A 23980-nucleotide genomic window follows, 5' to 3' on the forward strand; every position below is an offset into this window, starting at 1 on the left:
ATATATATATATATATATATATATATATATATATATATATATGCAGACAGCATACAATATAATCTATCAGTCCACATGAGCAGTACAATATGTATTGCATATTAATAATAATTGGAATTTACAAATAGCTGAAGTCCTTCAGTAGTCTGTTAAGTCCTGGAATTAGCATGTAAGCTAACAAATCACTCATATTCTCATTCACAATAGAGATACTGGGTTTCCCATACACAGATTTATTTGTAGTAATGTGGGAGTTTTCACATGAACATTTCTTCAAAGGAAACCAGTTGTCTACAGAAAGTTTAATTGTCTTCATGAGGAAAACTTTTATTTTCTAAAATCAGTCCATCAAAATAAATGTGTAGTGTTTTGAAACCAAAGTCTTCATTTGTTACCCACAACTCATCAAGATTTGCTCAAGTCAAAATCTCATAATCTGACACAAATCTGATCTGTGGTAACTGGCAAATGGCATTGTGTAGTCTGATCAGGGCTTTATTGAGTCTGCATCAGTCTCTCACTGTCATTGCAAGTTCACAACGGCCGAGTTTAAGTGGATTTTTATTCACCACCAAGTTTTGTGACACTGCAGACAAAAGGCCAAAATTGGAGGCAAATTGGTGTTTGTTCAAGGGAGTGAAAATCAAACAATGTGAATGATCAAAAACACAATCTAAGGGTGTAGGACAGTTTACCCTGCATATCCCCAAACATTTTCTCCTCCCTAATCTTTCTAATTCTCTTTGAAGTGCCAACCATTTGATTGCAGTGTGCAATGTGCACAAAATTGGTTCTCAGTTCATAATAACTGGAAACACATATAGAGTTATTTTGCTTTCTTGCAAAGAAGTAGAAACTCTCACAACCAGGTACATCTTCACCCCTCTTCAGTTATTGAGTTTAAATCTTCAGGTTCAAAGGGTTTCATTCCAGTAACTTGATATGTATTCAAGAGTTCACACTTGTCCCGAGATACTATTCCATGCTATCCCGGGTGAGAGACCTTAAGCTCCGCTGGACAAGGCCTCATTTTTGCTCTCCATTGTGAAGCTTCATGTGATTGACGAGGCTTTTTTTATGTTTAAAGACCTTTCCACACTCACTGCATCGAAAACGCTCTCCTAAGTGAGTCTTCATGTGTTGCCTAATGGAGTTTTTGCATGTGAGACTCTTTCCACACTGATCACATTTGAACACTGTGGTTCCAGTGTGACCATTCATGTGATTCATGAGGCTAGCTTTGGTTGTGAAGCTCCTTCCACAATGAGCACATGCAAATGGCTTCTGTCCGGTGTGACTTATCATGTGGTGTTTGAGTGAGCCTATATGTGGGAACCTTTTACCACACTCAGTGCATGTGTAAGGTTTCTCTCCAGTGTGAATCCTCATGTGGATTTTAAGGTTTTGTTTTTGAGAAAAACGTTTCCCACACTGTGTGCAAATAAAGCTTCTCTCTCCAGTGTGTGTTCTCATGTGGGCTTCAAGATTGCCATTTTGCTTACAACTCTTTCCACACTGAGGGCAAGAATAGAGCCTCTCCCCAGTGTGAATTCTTCTGTGCACTGCCAAGTTTCCTGTAGAATAGAAGCTTTTTCCACACTGTTGGCATGTGTACGGCCTCTCTCCAGTGTGAATTCTCATGTGCACTTTTAAGTTTCCTGTATTATAGAAGCTTTTTCCACACTGTTTGCAGGTGTAAGGTTTCTCCCTAGTGCGATCAAGGTTTGGCTTTTGACTGAAACTCTTTCTACTCTGTTTACAGCTGTAATTACACCTAGACTTGGATTTCCGAGGTCTTCCACGTGATGAAGTCTTTTTAGTCAGTGTGGGTTTTACATCAGTCGTTATTTCTTGTTGTTTGTCTTCCATTTCATTCCATTGATGAGTCTCTTCTTTCAGCACCATCAGGTCTTAAAAAAAAGAAAAAAAAGGGAACTTTAGTATGTTTAGTATTAATGTTTACCCTAAATACTAAAATGAGCTTATCATTTACTCTCCATCATGTGCTTTTAAACATTTCCTTTTTTCTGGAACACAAAGTAAGCCAGCGTTTTTATCACAATATCTTATTTTGTGTTCAACAGAATCAAGAAACTCATCAAGGTTTAAAACCGCACAAAGGAAAGTAAATGGTGAGGCTATTTTCATTTCTGTGTCAGAAATACCTTTAAAGAGTTCCTATTATGAACCTTTTTTACAAGATGTAAAGTAAGTCTTTAGTGTTTTCAGAATGTGTCTGAGGTTTCAGCTCAAAATCAGATCTTATACCTTGCAGAATATTTCATTTTGGAGGTCAGAGAAAAACCAAGCTCTTATTGTGCCTGTGGCTTTAAAAGCAAATGATCAAATGCACTCACTCTAGATTACTTATGTTGTGTTCCCTCATGTGCATCTCTTTCTTGGAAAATCTGATTGACACAAATCCTGCATGTTCATAGCAAGCGCGCATAATTCAGCTTATATTTGTGAGTTTGCATTATTGTATATAACTTATGCAAATGTTTCCCGGTACTATTTTGCAGCTGGACAGGTATCCGCTGTTTAAAACATATGCTTGATAAGTTGGTGGTTCATTCCACTGTGGCAACCCCTGATGAATAAAGGGACTAAGCCGAAGGAAAATGAATGAATGAATTTGTGCAAATGCTTAATGCCATGTTTGCTGTAAACTGGAGTGATGAGAAGATGACAAACTTTGCTACTTGTTTTCATTCATTTGTACTTTTGTCTTTGTTTTCTTGCCTTTGAATATGTCCTGAGGCTTAGCTGAAGACCTATATGATGACATTTTATACCCGACAAGATGCAGAAATGCCATTTAAAAAAAGGTTATCTGCTTTTTGTCCAATCGGGGACAGTGACAACGTAAATATACAAATAATAATGTTAACTCGGGTTTGCGAATGTGAACTGTCTGTTAATGAACATCCAGGATTATTTTATAACCCCAGGTATAGCATGAGCAGTGTGAAACGTATTTACAGATAACCCAGGATTCTGTTTATCCAGGGTTAGAATGACCCAGGGTTAACAATTTTTAGTGTGAAAATTCCTACTAATACTCAGCATCAGCTCTCAGAATAAGTGTAGTGCAACGACAAACAGCGACATACAAAAATTCTCCATCATGTCATAGTGACCTGATCTCATTTGCTATTGATTTAAAACTTACAACTTAGTTGCCTATTGGAGAAATGACATGGAATAATAAACGGCTATACATGTTCATGACTATACATACAAAGAAAAACAATAAAATAAGAAAATATGACTTTGCAACATCAAGCAGCATTAGGCATGGGCCAGTATAAGATTCTGACGGTATGATAAGCTTGAATTAAAATATCGCGGTTTTAAGGTACTGTGATTATTGCTCTAAAATATATTCTTTTTAAATGTCTGGGTACAAAACAATGAGATGGATTGATGGTGATTGTGTGGGTTTGGGCCAGATTGGGTAGAAAAACATGAACCCTAATTTAAGACCAAAGGAAAAATGAAGACTTGTTTATAAAAGATGTAAGACCTACAGCACAATATTTTAGTAAATGTAAGACTTTTTAAGGCCTAAAATTTTGATTTTGGAATTTAAGACATTTTAAGACTCCATGGAAACCCTCTTTAAACACAATAGCCCTGGTAATTAGTTATTATAATGATGACATATGCAAACATATTCCTGTCTTTCAATGAGTGCTTATGTGCGTTTAGGAGAGCTAGGCAGCACACTCAGAGCTGCAAGATGGATTTAATTTAGTATTCTTATTATTAAAATATATCTGAATGAAAGGCGAGGCAGTGGCGCAGTAGGTAGTGCTGTCACCTCACAGCAAGAAGGTCGCTGGGTCGAACCTCAGCTCAGTTGGCATTTCTGTGTGGAGTTTGCATGTTCTCCCTGACTTCGTGTGGGTTTTCTCTGGGTGCTCCGGTTTCCCCCACAGTTCAAAGACATGTGGTACAGGTGAATTGGGTAGGCTAAATCAGGGGTTGTCAAACTGTGGGTCACAGTGAACAAAGGTGGGTTGTGTCAAAAAACCTCTTACCCTAAAATATCTAAAGTGTGTTTCCTACAATAAGACAAAGCTGGTTATGTTTTACAGCTGTCTTTTTCTTTTTTTTTCGCTTTAAATTATGAGCACTGATCCGTTTCAGCCCTTGCAATCTACGTTTAGCCGTTATATCTCGCGCTCTCAGTTGAGCTCTCAGTAAGGGACCGTCCGAAAAGTGATTTTATTTATTTTTTTGCTCTGTTCAGCATGTTTTATTTTAAACACTACTAATTTTCTCTTAAATGAGCACAAACAGTTACTAAAGTAGTCGAATGCTTCATTGTAGATCATTACATTTTTACATTAACACCTCTGTTATCAAACAAAACACAATGACAGATTCATTTGCTGCTCTTAACTAAATAACTATAGTACCTTTAATCAATATGCAAATACAGTCAAAAGTGAAATAGATTTTATAGCTTTACTTAATTTCTGGATAGGCTATTGATTTTAATAGGCTAAACCTTTTATTTTATTGTCAATATTTTCTAATCTTTGCTATGTATTCTATCATTTGAAGCTATTTGTTGTCCCACATTTTTACATCCCAACGTTGACAGATTTCTAATCAATGAATAGCTATAGTGCTATCTGTTAGTTTTAATGTCACCTAATGTTATGGAACAGCATAGATGTTATGGAAAATAGTAATAATAATGTAACTACCCCCATCATTCCTTCCTCAAGCAAATGTGTAAATATTAGATCAATTCAGTTATAACGTTAATTGCATTGGCATATTTATCTGACGTTTTCCCAGCTTGTAGTAGTCGATCAAAAAGCTATTTAGTTTCTTATGACTACACTAGCAGTGGATGCAGTTTACTGCGATGTGACGGGGCTTGATCATAATCCAGGAGCTTGATCAAAGCTTGATCATATTCTCTTCTGAAAAAAAGGAGTATCTTTTTCAACAAAAAATGATAACAGTTACAGCCAGCATCCCACAAAAAGCACTTTAAGCCTCATTTTGTGCATTTCAAATCGCAAAATCCAAAAAGCCACACACCATATATTTTTGACTGCTTTGAAAGGATACAATTTTTTTTTTTACCCATTTTTCCATATTAAAATATTATGGTGGGTCTTGAGATTTAATTACTTGCCTAGGTGGGTCCCGGAATAAAAAAGTTTGGGAATCCCTGGGCTAAATTGTCTGTAGTGTATGAGTGTGTGTGTGTGAATGTGTGTGTAGATGTTTCCGAGAGATGGGTTGCGGCTGGAAGGGCATCTGCTGCGTAAAAACTTGCCGGATAAGTTGGCAGTTTTTCCGCTGTGGAGACCCCGGATTAATAAAGGGACTAAGCCGACAAGAAAATGAATGAATGAATATCTGAATGAGGATCAAATGACTGAGTTGGTCTTTAAGGCCCCGTTTACACTGATGCGTTTTCATTTTAAAACGCATAAGTTTTGCTATGGTTACGCCATGCGTCCACACTACGCTGGAGTTTTTGAGTGCCGAAAACGGAGCATTTTGGAAAAGCTGAAGAGGCCGTTTTCATTCTAAAACACTGCTTCTCCAGTGTGGATGGGGGAAAACGAAGACACATAGTTCCGTCCTGCATTCTCTTCTTGTAAGTTCAGACTTCTCAAGTTTGATCAAGGCTGCAGTCTCCCCCTCCCCAGTTCGATATGGAAAACAGCCTACCGAGGACACGGGTAAATCTTCAAAGGGAACAGTGTACTTTATAAGTTCATTCACATCACCCTGGCTACGTTGTTTCACTTTCTCAACAATAAAATGTAAACATGATTTAAGGAACTGCCTATTTTCATTTTGATATTAGCAACTTAACAGACAGCAGAAATGCTGAGGAGTTGTGCTGCATATATGAGCGTCATCTTCACTGTGTGGATATTAATAACAAAACGGAGCCGATAACAACTGCCTCTTTTCAATTTCAGTGAAAATACAAAACATACCCTTTTTTTTGCTGAATATCAGTTTTAATAATCGATAATGGCCATTATAAAAGTATAACATACAATAAGTTTATACATTATAGGAAATAAAGGCAATCGATCAGTCAATATACAGAATCTAGGCTACGTGGTTACATTAATTATTAACTTATCTTTGTGCTCAGCCAAAACACTGTACCTGAGAACAAGTAATATTCCAATGACCAAAGTCGGGGAATATGTCGTTAGATAAAGACAACAAGACGAATGAAATATCACGTTTAATAAATATAGGGAGATTAGATCCAGCGGGAGATGCTTGGTGAGCAGTCCGACTAGCACAGCTCTTATTTTGATAGATATTCTGCAGCGCTTGCTCGAGAGTGTGTGTGTGGTTACGTGTTGTGCTTTTTCAGCGTTTTGTGTGGACAGAGAGCTGTTCAGAAACGCTAGGTGAAATGCTAGTGTGGACATCGTTTTAAAACTAAAACGCACAAGTGTAAAAGGGGCCTGAGAATAAAAATCAACCTGTTAGATCTTCCTGTTTGACTCTGAATGTGTCTTCAATCTTCACATCTTCACTCTCCTCTTTAATAAACGCCATCTTTTTAACAGTGTGGAGATCAGTCGCTTCAGCAGGAGTTTTTCTCTGTGTTTGGACACTTTATCCTGTTTAAAATCAACAAAACAATAAAAATGTCCTGTTTAAAATAAACAATGAACAGAAACAAAATAACTTCTCTTCAACACTTAACTACTTAAACAGTTTCTTTATATAAGAGTAATTAACAAAAAGAAATCAGGTAAAACGTTTCTTTAAAACACTTACTACACACTTTACTGTTACTTTATTCAAAAAATAGCCCTCAGATACTGAAAATAAATTAGTACTACGTTGTATAAAGAGTTAAAATAATATTTCCAACAGCAGTAACATAATTTAACATCATATAAAAAAACTAAAACTTTAACTTTAAATCGGTTTATATCTGTAAACTTTTTATAACAAACCTTTCTCCAGTTGAATTACAGCGCTGAAGCGGCGCCGCCTGATGACGTCACACGACACGCCAAAATAAAAGTCTTTTTAGTTAAGCTTTTTTGCAACTTACTGTTGCAGTCATGACAAGGGCCAGTCGGAATCTGCGGATGTTTTTTGCTGATTTTGCAGAAAATTTAGGTGAAAATCTTCCGTGGAATGATTTTGGCAGTATCATAACTAAAACCTTAATATGGGAAATAAAAAATAATACCTTTTTTACTTTTATTTAATGTTTAAAATGCAAATCCAAATAGATTCACTTTATTTGGTAAACAAAGCCAGTCTCAAGTGATGGGAAGTTCGGATCATTTTACTGACTCGGATCTTTGAGTCTCGTTCATCGAGATAAACAAATCTTTTTTCGAGTCATTTCGTTCATTTGGTTCAATTTGCCAAAATGTTATTAAAATTTTACGAATTGCTTTCAAACACATCTACAACTAGCTCAAAAAGTTGATTGCATAACACATAAGTGATAAATTAAAGGCATTTTTGTCACTTTGCTCAGCTCACCTCTTCATGTATTCTAATGTCAGTGGTTCGTTCATGTTACACTGGCAGTCACATTTAATCTTAACCAATGTACACAGTCTGAGCCGTTAGGAGCCATGATAATCAGTTCACCTATCAAGTCTTAAGTCGTGCGTTATTTACGTGACAGAATGACCCAAACCTGAGGACTCGAGAAATAAGCGGTTAAATTCTTTTTCCGGCCCTAAATGCGTATGATTGGCCCGTGATGAAGGAGTGAATCAGACCCAATAGAGCACTCGAGAGATGAACAGATCAATTCTTTTTCCGGCTCTAAACGCGTATAATTAGCCCGTGATGAACAAGTGACTCAGACCCGATAGAGGACTCATGAGGTGAACGGATCAATTCTTTTTCCGGCTCTAAACGCGTATAATTAGCCCGTGATGAACAAGAGACTCAGACCCGATAGAGGACTCGAGAGGTGAACAGATCAATTCTTTTTCCGGCTCTAAACGCATATGATTGGTTTCTGCCTTTCCGCGATGAACGACTCAAAATGTGATGAAGACTTGAAATAACGATACCAACTGCACAAATGTGCGCATGCGCGGATTAACAAATCACTTCCTGAGAGGACTCGTAGTTCCTGAGTCATATTCCCTGGGGTCCGTTCTTTGTACCTCGCTTAAATGATCCAAGATGATTTGGCAGATCCTGAATCTTTTAATCTTGATAACTGATCTCTCGCTAATTTGGTTCTTTAAAGAAGTTTGCGAATCAGATTAGAATGTCTGGATAAACTGATCTGAGATCGCTGCTTGTGTTGTGAAGGACAGATCTATCGATCATATAACAGATCATCAGATCAGATCTATCGATCCTCAAAATCATCAGCAATGTCGTTCAAGAGCCTCTTTATGCATAGTACCTGATTTCCCTTTTCCGAGCTGACTCTGTGTTTGGATGTAATGAAACTGGAGGTTCCAAAAAACACTTAACACATGATTAAGGATAGATTCAATAAAAATAAATTCACACATTTTTTGCTTTGATCTTGAACAGAGGCCAGGTTACCGGTCAGTTTTGAGACATGATCATCCAGACTCTAAAAGACCACGTCCATCTTGTCGGTATTTTTTGCATCCTGACATGCTGGTTTTTGTTGCATATTGTTTTTTTATTCTTCGATTTTTGTTATCGGGCAAATGTCACTTACAATCAATTTTTGTGGTGCTGTGGCTTAGCTGGTCTATGCGGCTGTCTCTTGAACAGGAGATCCTGGCCTTGAATCCCAGCAGCGCCTTAGTCCAGGTGGGGCGTGTGCTTATTTTATAGAGCTTGCCGGAATGAATTATAAAATTGTATAGCTTTGAGGCGTAATGAATAGTGCGACAAATAGAGTTAAACAATCTCTTTGCTTGCCATTTTTAGGCTTGCTGTCTTTTTTTGTCTCTGTGTCCATAAACGTCTTGCTTAGGGTTTTCAGCACTGGTGCTGTGGCTTAGTTTGTCAAAGTGCCTGTCTAGTAAACAGGAGATCCTGGGTACAAATCCCAGCAGTGCCTAATGTACTGGTGCCAGGGTTGCTATTTGTTAAGAGTTACAGGTGTTTACGCAGTGAGATGTTTAGCAGTCAGTTTCTTAACAAAACTCAAATCCTTAAGAACGATGCTCGTTTAAGAGGGCTTTGGACGATGGCTTTATATAGCATAGTGTGGTAATGCCTAACCAATTGAAGTTTAATATTTCAAGTCCAGACATTCACACATGCAGCGCTACTGTTGTTAGTTTTTTTTCTTTTTTCGAAGTAAACAATTAGCCCCTATCAGGGTCATTTGACGCTGTGGCTTAGTTGGTCAAAGCGCCTGTCTAGTAAACAAGAGGTCCTGGGTTCGAATCCCAGCAGTGCTTTGTCCGCAGATGGCTGTTCTTTCATGGGCCAGAGAGTAATTAAAAGTGCTTTCTGTGCCACAGTGCTAGAGAAAGCAGAAAACTCTGTGGTGCAATGGAGAGTGCATTGGACTTCTAGGCTGAGAGCTGAGCCATTCAAAGGTTGTGGCTCTTTTTCTTCACTGACTTAAGGTGTGGTGCGTTTCTAACATTTTAGGAATCTGTCCATCCCATTTTGCTTCTTTCTTTCATTGTGCAGTGCAGGCTCAGATACTAGGGGACTCTACAATAAAGCCGATGACTTAATTGAGCTGTTTTAAATAAGGGAGATTAGAAAACGGTGTAGGGCCTAGTGGACTTGAGGAATGACTCGAAGGCAACCTGTGGTTTTGGGGAAAAGTAACTGCCACCTATTGTTGAGATCAAGCATTTTGCATTTGTCGTACAAGAGCCTCTTTATGCATGTGCAAAGTAACTGAGTAGAAAGCATAGTAAATTTTGCTGGAATGAATTATAAAATTGTATAGCTTTGAGGCGTAATGAATAGTGCGACAAATATAGTTAAACAACCTCTTTGCTTGCCATTTGTAGACTTGCTGTCTTTTTTTAGTCTCTGTGTGCAAAACCATCTTGCCTTCTTTCCAGATTTGGTGCTGTGGCTTAGTTGGTCAAAGTGCCTGTCTTATAAACAGGAGATCCTGGGTTCAAATCCTAACAGTGCGTAATGTTCAGGTGCCAGGGTTGCTTTTTCTTAAGAGTTACGAGTGTTTAAGAACGATGGTGTTTAGCAGTCTTTTTCTTAACAAAACTCAAATCCTTAAGAACGCTACTCGTTCAAGAGGACTTTGGACGACGGCTTTATATAGCATGGTGTGGTAAGGCGTAACCAACTGGACTTTAATATTTCAAGTCCAGACATTCACACATGCAGCGCTACCGTTGTTAGTTTTTTTTTCTTTTTTCGATTAAACAATTAGCCCTTATTAACGTCGTTTGACACTGTGGCTTAGTTGGTCAAAATGCCTGTCTAGTAAACAGGAGATCCTGAGTTCAGATCCCAGCAGTGCCTTGTGTGCAGTTGGCTGTTCTTTCATGGGCCAGAGAGTCCCAAAAAGTGCTTTCTGTGCAACAGTGCTAGAGGCAGCAGAGCACTCAGGCTCTGTGGTGCAATGGATAGTGCATTGGACTTCAAGTCTGTGAGCTGAGCCATTCAAAGGTTGTGGGTTTGAGTCCCACCAGAGTCGCAAGCTTTGCCCTTTTTCTTCACTGACTTAAGGTTTGGCGCGTTTCCAACATTTTAGGCATCTGTCCATCCCGTTTTGGTTCTTTTTTTCTTTCATTGTGCAGTGCAGGCTCAGATACTAGGGGTACTCTACAATGAAGCCGATGACTTAATTGAGCTGTTTTAAATAAGGGAGATTAGAAAACGGTGCAGGGCCGAGTGGACTTGAGGAATGACTCAAAGGCAACCTGTGGTTTTGGGCAAAAGTGACTGCCACCTATTGTTGAGATCACGCCTTTTGGATTTGTCGTACAAGAGCCTCTTTATGCATGTGCAAAGTAACTGAGTAGAAAGCATAGTAAATTTGCCCCCCCCCCTTTTTTAGATGAAACTGCGTTTAAAGTATCGTATCCAGAGGTTTTTTCTTTTAGTGTTAAGACTAACGACTGTTTCACACCGCAAGCGTCAGCAGCGCATGAGAAGAGCATGAGCAGCGCGTGTTTTTTGGCGTCCATGTTAACAGATTAGAGCTTTCATATCGCACGCAGCAGCAGCGCGTCAGCGCGAGGCGTGAGCGTCGCTGAAGCAGCAGTGGAGCGATAGTTTCGGCGCCGGGTCTATTTTTGACACGCTGCTTATGCTCAATTAAAGTGACAGTGCATTGATAATGACCAAAACACAATGAATGACAGTAAAAAGTAGCAATCGTACCCAATAAATGCCTTAATAATGTCAACTGATTTATATATAGTCAATTGTAACCCAGGTTACTATTGGGTAGTACACAGCAATAGAGCAAATAGAAATACCCTTATAAATATGAAAAAAAAAACATTGGCAGAATACTCGATTAATTATTATATATTAAAATTATTTATTTATATAAATAAATCATAATAGAGTATTATACAGCATTCAAGGGAATAGTGCTTTAGAATAACATCATCGTGCCTTATCGTACACTATAGCAGCAGATCAGATTTACAAACAATAACAAATCTCTCTTGTCTGTTAGCTTGTGTTTACCGTTGCTATGGTGATTCAGTGTTTGCAAGGGAATGCAGAGATGTAAGTTGTTATATTAATAACAGTAGAAAACTATTAGATTTATATCTTTTAATGTTTTAAATGCGTATTAACTGTGAAAATTGACCATTAATAAGATGCTGAAATGATTTCTATCATATATCTTTAATGAAGGATTGAGAGAAAAAAACAAGATTTGTATCTGTGAGTGAAATCTGCACACGAGTGCCACCTGGAGTTTTCCTGGTTTTTCGCTTTGATTTTGAATGATTTCCTTGGTGAGTTCGTGTTTTTTTTTAAAATTGTTTTCATCATAACATGATTTAAACTCGTGTCAAAAATGTGTTTCATTAATTAACCGTTTGTTTGGTCTAGTAAAAACACAGTATTATACACAGTATTATACAAGTGATTGTGTAAAGTTTAAGTGAGAGAGTTTAAGTAAAATGCTGTCATTTGTAGAAAGAAAATGCCAAATAGGAGAAAGAAATAGGAAAAACACAGAAATTCAGCAGAGAGAAGCATATACATGGTCATTTATTGTTGCTGTTTATTTACAAATGTGTTAAGCTGAGATAATACATACATGTAAAATGCTAATGGTTTTTTTTCCCTTTGTTTGTTTGCTTGTGCATCTTCTTCTGGTTTTTCATCGGTGAGATGTTCTATTGAAGTCAGTTGCTGAATGTGATCTGCTCTGCATTCGAATTAATTGAAGTGTGAACTCTTTTCTGGATTTGGATTGTCTCAACTTCCATCGGTGCGTGTCTAATTGTGGAGTTGGACTGGCGAGCCTCCCATTAAGTGGATTCTTTGGATACACCTGTTGGAAAGATACAAAGTGAAACCTATTCAGCGTCATGGTAGGAGTGTAAATTTACAACACACTCACAAGTTTAACATCCTGGATCTCTGGAACTGAATTTGCAACCTAGTTGTTTTGCAAAAGAATCTTTTTGAGTGTTCATTACCTGTACTGGAGTTTTGGGACATTTTGAAATGTTTTAAGTGAATGTTTTATTTTCTTGAAGCTTTATAGAGAGAAGTTAATTGGTTCAAGAAGGGAAACCTTGATTATATATTGAATAATAAAACAATTTTAATATTGTACTATTAAGAGGGTTTTGGACGATGGCATTATATAGCATGGTATGGTGATGCGTAACCAATTGGACTCTTTAAAATTTTTAAGTCTAGACATTCAAACATGCAGTGCTACCGTTTTTACCATTTCTTTTTTTGATTAAACAATTACCCCGTCTCGTTTTGTGGCTTAGTTGGTCAAAACACCTGTCTAGTAAACAGAAGATCCTATGTATGAATCCCAGCAGTACCTTATCTGCAGTGAGTTGTGCTTTTATGGGCCAGAGAGTACCAAAAATTGCTTTCTGTGCAACAGTACTAGAAGCAGGAGCTCTGTGGTGCAATGGATAGTGCATTGGACTTCTAGGCTGTGAGCTGAGGCCAGTGCGAGCCAGGACGAGCCGGGGCAATTGCCCAGGAGGTTAAGCAGTGAGGCCGAAATCATGTTGCGTTTCCACTGTCGGGCTAGTAGCTTGCAGCACGTCATGCAAACCCCGCCCCATAACATCCCCCGAATCAAACGTCACACAACCCGCCCACTTCAGCGGGAATCAGCCAGATAAAGCACACCATCACATCCTCACAAAACCATTCAAATAAAGACAACTGAAACAAACAATTGACACGTTACTGTACAACATTACATTTTATGTCTATACGCACATGCCTGTGTGTTCTCATTCATCATATTCATTTACTCACCGACCGACTGAATTTGAAACTAATTTTCATGCGAAGCAACACGCCCCTTCAGCTACTCCAGAACGCAGCAGCATGAGTGGTCTTTAATGAATTGAATAGAGCACGTCACTCCGCTACTCACCCGTTTGCACTGGCTGCCAGTTGCTGCTCGCATCAAATTCAAAGCTCTGATGTTTGCCTACAAAGCAACTTCTGGGTTTGCTCCCTCTTATCTGCTCTCACTTCTGCAGATCTATGTTCCCTCAAGAAACTTGCGTTCTGTGAATAAACGTCGCCTCGTGGTTCCATCCCAAAGAGGGAAGTAATCACTTTCCCGAACTCTCGCATTCAATCTGCCCAGTTGGTGGAATGAACTCCCTAACTGCAACAGAACGGCAGAGTCACTTGCTGTCTTCAAGAAACAACTTAAAACTCAACTATTTAGTCTCCTCTTCACTTCCTAATCTGCAATTGCCTCTCTAGCTATACCACTAACTGTACTCAAAAAAAAAAAAAAATTCTTACATTACTAATGCTTTCCTTCTTAGACTTTACAGACCTGAAACTTGCCTACAGCACTTATTTATTGTTGCTCTTATAGTTGTGATAATTGCTTCCTTGTCCTCATTTGTTAGTCGCTTTGGATAAAAGCGTCTGCTAAATGACTAAATGTAAATGTAAAACAGCGAGCTGTGTACACGCCCTTAAAATGACACATTATAACACATTATAATAAAAAAATCTGGATTGTGTTTTGAACTGAACCGAAACTGGCACACTCAGAAGAACCATAATAATAATGTTAAATCATAAAAAAGGGGTAAACTATGTGCCCTTTAAGCAATGTGTTAACTTTATTAATTATTCAATAATCATCAAGATTGATAAAAAAGTTCAACACACACAGCAGTGAACGTGTGCACACACACTCACACATCAGTGAACATGTACACACACACACACACACACAGTTGGTACAGTAGGCCTACATACTGTATCTACCTTGGAAGTAGTGATATGGTTCTTAAAGTGTTGTTTTACGTATGGAGCCTGATTGAATTTTATTATAGTGTCTTCGTAAAAACATCTGTCCATAATTCCTGAAAATAGAAAAAAAATATATATAAATAAAGAAACTGCAAAGAAACGATTCAATCATATTAAAGAGATTTAAACTAACCTTCTAACACAACTAGCGGTCCAGGTCCCTAATGGAATATGGCTCCCCAGACATGAATTTTTACTGGATGCTTTGCTTTCGGTTTCACAACATGGCGGTTTATTAATAGGGTATGTCCTATTAATAAATTTGTAGGACATGTAAGCTCGTATAAAGCAAATAGCCTAAATAAAGAGATGCATGGATTAATGTAAATAAATAAATCTTTTCATTATGGCATTGTTCAAAATGGCTTACCTGGCTTTTCCATAGGTCCACCTGAGTTGTTTTACTGGTTTTCTAATATTGCAGACTGATGCTTTTAACTGTATTCTAAACAGAAGCTCACACTGAATCTTTTTAGCAGATCGCTCATTGTCCTTGTGCAGTTTTTCGTCAACCGTTTTAAGTGCAGCACTATACAACAAACATATACAATAATTTTATTAATTAATTTTATTAACATTTTGACATAAGTGTTGCTGAAATACTTGATTTGACAAGATGATAATACACAATACCTGTTCATTTCCTTGCCTTGCAGTTGTTTTTCTAGGAAGGCCTACAGGGCTTTGATGTCTATAGTATCATCTTATAGTGGTGTTGGAGATGTGCACACCCGACTGCAACAGGAAAGCCCTGATGTCAGCAAGAGAGTGCTTTGATGTGTTGATGTATCAGTTTTTTTTCATTGCAATAATTGGTTGAAATGATCTGTAATTAAATCTATAGTGGACCTTCAAAGACAACCCAGATGGGACTTGAACCCACAATACCCAACTCCAGAGGCTGATGCCTTATCCACAAGGCCACTCTCATTAACATGATATCGCAACCTTTCTGCAGCTATTTTCTTGTTTGCATTTCATTATCATCCACCTAACATGAGACCATTAGTTGAAAGCCACGGGGTACTTGAAGTCAAGATCTCCATTACCAGAGCTTTTCAGAACCTTTGATGTTTGTAAAGTGATTGGATAATTTAAGCAAGATTGGATAAATCTTAATTGAAGTGTGCAGCAAGTCTGAGAATTTGAAGCTAACTATTGACCTTAGATCATCACGCAAGGTTTGAGGGGACAAGTGAGGATTTTTTCCACACAATTTATATTTAACCTAACAAACACAACCCAAATGGGACTTAAACCCACAATTCCCAGCTTCGAACGCTGATGCATTATCCATTAGGCCACTGGGCCAATACTAGCATTTGCCATATCTGTTGTACGGTTTAGGAAGTTCTTGTAACTCAGAATACAGCACTTTAGGATCCCTACACCATATTGCATTCAGACGATCTGGTGACAAAACAGCTTCTCTGAAGAGTTTTCCATTGTCATGTCTTTTTGACCTAAGGGTATGAACCTAGCTTTTTGAAAGTCACAATGGATTGTGCTGCACAGCCAACTTAAAAGGAACTGCGTCAAAGACAACCCAGGTGGAACTCGAACCCACAATCCCCAGCTTCAAAGGCTGGTGCCTTATCCATTAGGCCACTATGCTGTTTCTATACTGCCTGTGAACTGTAACATGAATCCAGGGAGTTGCTGACACACATAACAAAAACTACATGAACAAAAAGTAGATTGGACCGGTTTTACAGAATTTTTTTTTTTTTGACACTGCAGAGTGTTTCTACTGGGCTCATTGGTCTAGGGGTATGATTCTTGCTTTGGGTGTGAGAGGTCTTGGGTTCAAATCCTGAACGAGCCCTACATCTTTCACAGAAAAGCAGTGATGCTTTGGTGTTTCTGTGTTAGTTGTAGAAACTTTAGTTAATAAAGATTTAGTGGATTTCTGATCTAAATTAGTCTAACCTGTACAATAATACAGACAAAAAAGGAGCGGGAATGATTCGGTGGTTAGAATTGTTTATGGATCTTGAACAACGTACCAGCTTAATATGTAAGCATCATCTTTGTGTTTGTACACAGTCTCTTCTCTGTAGGCACCATGCAGGCTTCAAAATGGCCATTTGCGTTAGGTATCTCGTTACCCTTTTAGTCATAACAGGTAGTATGGAATGCCAATGAAGGAAGTTAATGACACGCAAACACATCTCAAGAAGGTTTTCACAGCTACTGTGTTTCATCCACCAAACACTGATCTCAAGTTAAAGGGAGATTTTCAAGAAGGACCCAGGTGGGACTTAAACCCACAATCCCCAGCTCCGGAGGCTGATGCCTTATCCATTAGGCCACTGGGCCATGTCACCAAGCTTCTATCAAGGATCTCTTGTATGCCTTCAACAAGATGCTACCGCATGGAAAACTGCACTTTAGGATCTCGATGACAGCTTGCATTCTATCAAATAAGAACTAATGGCCAAACATTTTCTTTCTTTCTAGTGTATAGTGTGACTGGTCTTGAGAGTTTCGAATTCCAGTCAAGGCCACTCTCATTAACTTGAAATCACAACCTTTCAGCAGCTATTTTCTTGCTCGCATTTCATCATCATCCACCTAACATGAGACCGTCAATTGAGAGCCATGGGGTACTTGAAGTCAAGATCTCCATTCCCAGAGCTTAGCAGAACCTTTTAGGTGTGTAACGTGACAGTGAGATTCAAGCAAGATTGGATGAATCGTAATTGAAGTGTGCAGCAAGTCTGAGAATTCGAAGCTAACTATTGCCCTCAGATCATCACACCTAAGCTTTGAGTAGACAAGTCAGGATTTTTTCACACAACTTAAATGCAACCTAACAAACACAACCCAAACAGAACTTGAATCCACAATCCCCAACTTCAACGAGTGATGCCTTATCCATTAAGCCACTGGGCCAATACTAGCATTTGCCATATCTGTTGTATGACTCCGGAAGTTCTTTTAACCTAGAAAACAGCACTTAAGGATCCCTATACCATATTGCATTCAGACGATCTGGTGTGTACACCTAATGACAAAACAGATTCTCTGAAGAGTTTTCCATTGTCATGTCTTTTTTGACCTAAGGGTATGAACCTAGCTTTTGAAGGTCACACTGGATTGTGCTGCACAGCCAACTTAAAAGGAACTGCATCAAAGGCAACCCAGGTGGCACATACTAAAAACAACAAGAACAAAAAGTATTTATAAAAAAGTAAGACTTTTTTTGGCACTGCAGGTTCTTTCTTCAGGGCTTGTTGGTCAAGGGGTATGATTCTCGCTTAGGATGCAAGAGGTCCTGGGTTCAATTCCCGGACGAGCCCTACAGCTGTCACAGAAAAAGCAGTGGAACTTTGGCATTTCTACATTAGTTGTAGCACCTTTTGCTGTGACTTTAGTTAATGAACATTTAGTGGACTTCTAATTTAAATTAGTTTAACATGTACAATTATACAGACAAAACCGTCTGCTACCCTCAGGCAGATGGTTCCGCAGCATCTGGTTACGCACCAGCCGGCTAAAGGAAAGTTTCTTCCCTCTATGACTATCAGGCTGATGAACACTTAATACACAACACACAGACTCTTCCATACCCTCACTGCACACCATCGATATGTAGCATGCACTGACCTTTAGCCAATCCATACTTGAAACAACACTGCCTGCAACTATGTGGACACCTATTCATTGTACATATCGCTGTCAATTTCACATTGTCATTTTATTTGTTATTTGTACTGTCATTGTATTTGCACTGTCATTTTTTTGCACTATCTGTATTTTTTACTGTTTGTACAGATAATTTTTCATGATTTTTGGTGAATTTTTCATTTCTCATGATTTTTTGGTGATTTTTCAAGATTTTTTCATGATTTTTCAAGATTTTTTCATTTTTCATGATTTTATATGATTTTTTCATTTTCCATGATTTTTCGTGATTTTCATGATTTTTTCATTTTTCATGATTTTTCGAAAAATTTTCATTTTTCGTGATTTTACGTTATTTTTTTTAAAAATTAATTTTTCGTGATTTTTTGTGATTTTCCAAAAATTTTTCATTTTTTGTGATTTTTCAAAAATTGGATTTTTTGTTATTTTTCAAAAAAAATTCATGTTTTTCGATTTTTCAAAAATTTTTCATTTTTTGTGATTTATTGTGATTTTTCCAAAAATTACATTTTAGTGATTTTTCAAAAAATTTTAATTTTTTGTGATTTTTTGCCATTTTTCAAAAAAAAATTTTTGTGATTTTTCAAAAATTTGTAATTTTTTGTGATTTTTTGCGATATTTCAAAAAAAATTATTTTTTTGATTTTTCAAAAAAATTTTATTTTTTGCGATTTTTCCAAAAATGTTCATTTTTTGTGATTTTTTGCGATTTTTCAAAAAAAATTCATTTTTTGTGATTTTTCAAAAAAATTTATTTTTTGTGATTTTTTGCAATTTTTCCAGATTGTCATTTTTTGCAATTTTTCAAAAAAATTTCATTTTTTGTGATTTTTCAAAAAAATTTCATTTTTTTGCAATTTTTCACAAATTTTTCATTTTTTGTGATTTTTCATTATTTTTTAAAAAAAAAAAACATTTTTTGTGATTTTTCAAAAATCTTTCAAAAATTTTTCATTTTTTGTGATTTTTCAAAAATTGTATTTTTTGTTATTTTTCAAAAATATTTCATTTTTTGCGATTTTTCAAAAATTTTTCATTTTTTGTGATTTATTGTGATTTTTCCAAAAATTAATTTTTTTGTGATTTTTCAAAAAATTTTCATTTTTTGTGATTTTTTGCGATTTTTCAAAAAAAAAATTTTTTGTGATTTTTCAAAAATTTTTAATTTTTTGTGATTTTTTGCGATTTTTCAAAAAAAAAATTTTGTGATTTTTCAAAAAAAACATTTTTTTTGCGATTTTTCAAATAAATTTCATTTTTTGTGATTTTTTTGCAATTTTTCCAAAAATTTTCATTTTTTGTGATTTTTTGAGCTTTTTCAAAAAAATTTCATTTTTTGTGATTTTTCAAAAAATTTTCATTTTTTGCGATTTTTCAAAAAATGTTCAGTTTTTGTGATTTTTCAAAAAAATTTCATTTTTTGTTATTTTTTTGCGATTTTTCAACAAAATTTCATTTTTTGTGATTTTTTAAAAAAATTTCATTTTTTGTGATTTTTCAAAAAAGTTTCATTTTTTGTGATTTTTTGCGATTTTTCAAAAATGTTTCATTTTTTCATTTTTTGTGACTTCAAAAAATTTTCATTTTTTGTGATTTTTCAAAAAAAAAATCATTTTTTGCGATTTTTCAAAAATTTTTCATTTTTTGCGATTTTTCAAATTTTTTTTATTTTTTGCGATTTTCAGGAGCTGATGAAGAAGACAAGGCAGGAACTGATGAGGCTGATACAGGAGCTGATGAAGAAGCCAAGGCAGGAGCTGACGAGGCTGATACAGAAGCCGATGAAGAAGCAGAGGCAAAAACTGACGAGGCTGATGCAGGACCGATGAAGAACACTGGCAAGGAACTGATGAGGCTGATGCAGGAGCCGATGAAGAAGACTGGCCAGGAACTGATGAGGCTGATGCAGGAGCCTCCAATAAAGAAGTCGATGCAGGAGCCTTCAACAAAGTAAGTATAATAGTGAAAACCTTTCATTTGCATAATCATACTTTTTGCACAGTCTCCCCATCTATGCCTACAAAACTGTATTCAGCAGTATATACACCACCTAATTGTGATGTACAAACGATGAACTTACAGCAGACAGTGGAGAGTCTGAGTGGGGCTTCTGTGACAGATCTTCACAGGAACGTTTTCTTCTCTTTGTTTCCCCGGCTCCTAAATGAGCACAGTTGTGATTATCAGAACACAGTGTCTTGGTGTGACGACTTTTATTTATTAATGCATACAGTTGAAGCCGGAATTATAAGCCCCCCTGTTAAATTTGAGTTTATTTTTCACAATTTATGTGTAATGGAGAGAGGACTTGTTCAGGCACATTTCTAAACATAATAGTTCTAATAACTAATTTCTTATAATTTATCTTTGCCATGATGACAGAACATAATATTGGGTCACACTTTACAATAAGGTTTCATTAGATAATGTATTTACTAACATGAACTAATTATGAACAATGCTTGTACAACATTTTTAATCATAGTTCAACATGTACTAATGCTTTATTAAAATAATATTTAATGCTTAGTTGATGGACTGTGAGTTGGCATGGATGACTGTAACACGAACAAATACTGCATTAAGTGTATTGTTCATTGCTTGTTTATGGTAGTAAATGCTTTGACATTAACTGATACAAACTTATTGTAAAGTGTCACCCTTTAAGGTAACACTTTAGAGTAATAGTTCATTAGTTAATATTAGTTAATGCATTTACTGACATGACTTAGAAGTTTAATACATTAATTACAGTATTCATTCATCTTTGTTAACGATTTAATGTTTAAGTTAAATAACGTTAGTTCATTAATGCACTGTGCATTAAGTAATTTCAACAAGCACAACTTTGGATTTTAATAATGCATTAATGTTGACCTGTAATTAATAAATGCTGCACAAGATTGGTGACACTTAGTGTTAGTAAATTGATTAACTAAAGGACTATTATTCTGATGTGCTACCATATTTAGATTGAGAAAGTAAAGGCTTAACTAGCTTAACACTGTTTGTTCTGTAGCCAATAAAAAACATAAATAATAAAACAAATAAAACTTTCTTCAGAAGATAATATACTATCGTAAGTACTGTGAAAATGTCCTTGCTCCATTAGCTTGAATAAATATTTCACAGGAGCGTCCTCAACTGTAGTTCATGCTGCAACAGTATGAATAAATGTTAATAAGTGACATTTATTATGTGATATACCTTGTCTTTCAGAGGAGCTGAGTGGTTTCTTCGGCAGACCGCCTTTGTCCTCAACTGCTAAAGAAGGACAAAAAAAAACACAAGATAGGCAAAAGTCAGTGTCAAAGCAGCAAGAAGACAATCTCATCAGCACAGTGTTTTGATGTTGTGTTTCATTGATTATGCTATGGTACATAAACAATTAAAGACAATAATAAAGGGTTATACACACTGCAAATTTTAGATTGTAGATTTAACTACCTTAGAGTTCAAATTAACACTCCCTCAGTGTTTATATGGGAACCACTATAAAAGTGTTAAAATAACACTTTTGAAAGTGTTAAAAAATTTTTTACCACTCAGAGAGTGTTAATTAGCAAACTCTTATTGTGTAAAATATATGTAAAATGTATATCAAAATACTGGCAGCAGTAGCCAAAACCAAAGATGAAATCAACTGAGAATAAAACTTTTAATAAAATAATAATGAATAAAAAAAATAAACAAATTACACAATAAAATTTATTTTTATTTTCAACATCTTTAAAACAACTCATCACATTAAACAACTCATCACTCTGAATTACCACAACACTTAAAAATTGAACACCAATGAATTTGCTGTGCACCTTGTGCTTCAAAAGCATTGAGGGTTTTTCACAAGTAGTGCATCATCTGCACATCCACCGTCACCTCTAGAACCCGATGAGCTGGAGCTGGTCGCCACTGCAGGAAAAGGCCTGTCCTTTGGGGGTTTCTGTGAGTTACAAGTTGTAGTTTGCATGAAATGTTGCCAGCATGATATATATTTTTAATAAAGTAGTTAAAAAAATAAAATAAAGCCTATATCTTTGCTGAGAATGTACTGCTGGAACCGCTTCAGTGTCATGAAAAATCTCGAGAAATGAAAAAACTGAAAAATAACGAAAAATGAAATTTGTAAGATCAAGAAAAATCATGAAAAATGATAAAATCTTGAAAAAGCACAAAAAATCACGAAAAATAAAAAATAATAAACAATTCAAAAAAATTAAAATTTTTGAAAATTCACAAAAAATAAAATTTTTTGAATAATCACAAAAAATGAATTTTTTAAAAAAAATAACAAAAATCGAATTTTTTTGAAAAATCGCAATAAATCACAAAAAAGAAATTTTTTTGAAAAATCGCAAAAAATGAAAATTTTTTGAAAAATCGCAAAAAATGAAAATTTTTTGAAAAATCGCAAAAAATGAATTTTTTTTTACAAAATCGCAAAAAATCACAAAAAATGAAGTTTTTGAAAAATCATTAAAAATCACAAAAGAAAATTTTTTGAAAAATCGCAAAAAATCACAAAATATGAAAATTTTTTGAAAAATCGCAAAAAATCACAATAAATGAAAATTTTTTGAAAAATCACAAAAAATGAAATTTTTTTGAGAAATCGCAAAAAATCACAAAAAATGAATTTTTTTTGAAAAATCGCAAAAAATCACAAAAAAGAAAATTTTGTGAAAAATCGCAAAAACTGAAAATTTTTTGAAAAATCACAAAAAAAGAAAATTTTATGAAAAATCACAAAAAATGAAATTTTTTTGAAAAATCTCAAAAAATGAAAATTATGAAAAATCGCAAAAACTGAAATTTTTTTGAAAAATCACAAAAAATCACAAAAAAAGAATTTTTTTGAAAAATCGCAAAAATCACAAAAATTAAATGTTTTTGAAAAATCGCAAAAAATGAACATTTTTTGAAAAATCGCAAAAAATGAACATTTTTTACAAAATCGCAAAAAATCACAAAAAATAATTTTTTTGAAAAATCACTAAAAATCACAAAAGAAAATATTTTGAAAAATCGCAAAAAATCGCAAAATATGAAAATTTTTTGAAAAATCGCAAAATATGAAAATTTTTTGAAAAATCACAAAATATGAAATTTTTTTGAAAAATCGCAAAATATGAAAATTTTTGAAAAATCGCAAAATATGAATTTTTTTTTTAAAAATCGCAAAATATGAAAATTTTTTGAAAAATCGCAAAATATGAAATTTTTTTGAAAAATTGCAAAATATGAAATTTTTTGGAAAAATCGCAAAATATGAAAATTTTTTGTAAAATCTCAAAATATGAATTTTTTTTGAAAAATCGCAAAATATGAAATTTTTTTGAAAAATCGCAAAAAATCGCAAAATATGAAAATTTTTTGAAACATCGCAAAAAATCACAACAAATGAAAATTTTTTGAAAAATCGCAAAATATGACATTTTTTGGAACAATCGCAAAACATGAAAATTTTTTGAAAAATCACAAAACATGAAAATTTTTTGAAAAATCGCAAAATATGAAATTTTTTTGAAAAATCGCAAAACATGAAAATTTTTTGAAAAATCACAAAACGAAATTTTTGAAAAATCGCAAAATATGAACAATTTTTGAAAAATCGCAAAAAATCACAAAAAATGAAAATTGTTTGAAAAATCGCAAAAAATCACAAAAAATGAAAAAAATTTTTAAAAATCACAAGAAATGAAATTTTTTTTAAAAATCGCAAAATATGAAATTTTTTTTGAAAAATCGCAAAATATGAAAATTTTTGAAAAATCACAAAATATGAAATTTTTTTGAAAAATCGCAAAATATGAAAATTTTTTGAAAAATCGCAAAATATGAAAATTTTTTGTAAAATCGCAAAATATAAAATTTTTTTGAAAAATCGCAAAACATGAAAATTTTTTGAAAA

At 35.1% G+C, this 23980-nt stretch overlaps 2 protein-coding genes, 1 long non-coding RNA gene and 1 other non-coding gene across 8 annotated transcripts in view; 1 reads left to right on the plus strand and 3 right to left on the minus strand.

Moving 5' to 3' along the window:
- LOC110439394 (uncharacterized) overlaps window positions 1–7008 on the minus strand; it is a 97970-nt gene extending 90962 nt beyond the window's left edge. Inside the window, exons 1-3 of one of the 3 annotated variants that reach the window (XR_015942626.1) lie at window positions 6969–7008; window positions 6486–6626; window positions 977–1910 (exon numbers count right to left, since the gene is read on the minus strand). Coding sequence is in view for 1 of the 3 variants with exons in the window: in XM_088650680.1 (XP_088506806.1) it covers window positions 1027–1910; window positions 6486–6561 (960 nt within the window). In the remaining 2 variants the exon portion in view is untranslated. Of the gene's footprint in view, window positions 1–217; window positions 1911–6485; window positions 6627–6968 lie in introns of those variants that run through there. The other 2 variants (XR_015942625.1, XM_088650680.1) reach the window with 2 other exon arrangements.
- Window positions 1–23980, minus strand: part of LOC141375011 (zinc finger protein) — a 254575-nt gene that overhangs the window by 55975 nt on the left and 174620 nt on the right. The window lies entirely within an intron of this gene.
- On the plus strand, window positions 11489–21493 carry LOC141381874 (uncharacterized). The gene is made up of 5 exons (XR_015942865.1): window positions 11489–11652; window positions 11785–11888; window positions 12271–12473; window positions 19755–20019; window positions 21289–21493. It is a non-coding gene; the product is annotated as an uncharacterized LOC141381874 (long non-coding RNA).
- trnar-ccg (transfer RNA arginine (anticodon CCG)) lies at window positions 16668–16740 on the minus strand. The gene has a single exon. It is a non-coding gene; the product is annotated as a tRNA-Arg (tRNA).

This window comes from Danio rerio, chromosome 4 (genome assembly GCF_052040795.2).
Source record: "Danio rerio strain M-AB ecotype USA chromosome 4, GRCz13ab, whole genome shotgun sequence".
NCBI classification, from domain to species: domain Eukaryota; kingdom Metazoa; phylum Chordata; class Actinopteri; order Cypriniformes; family Danionidae; genus Danio; species Danio rerio.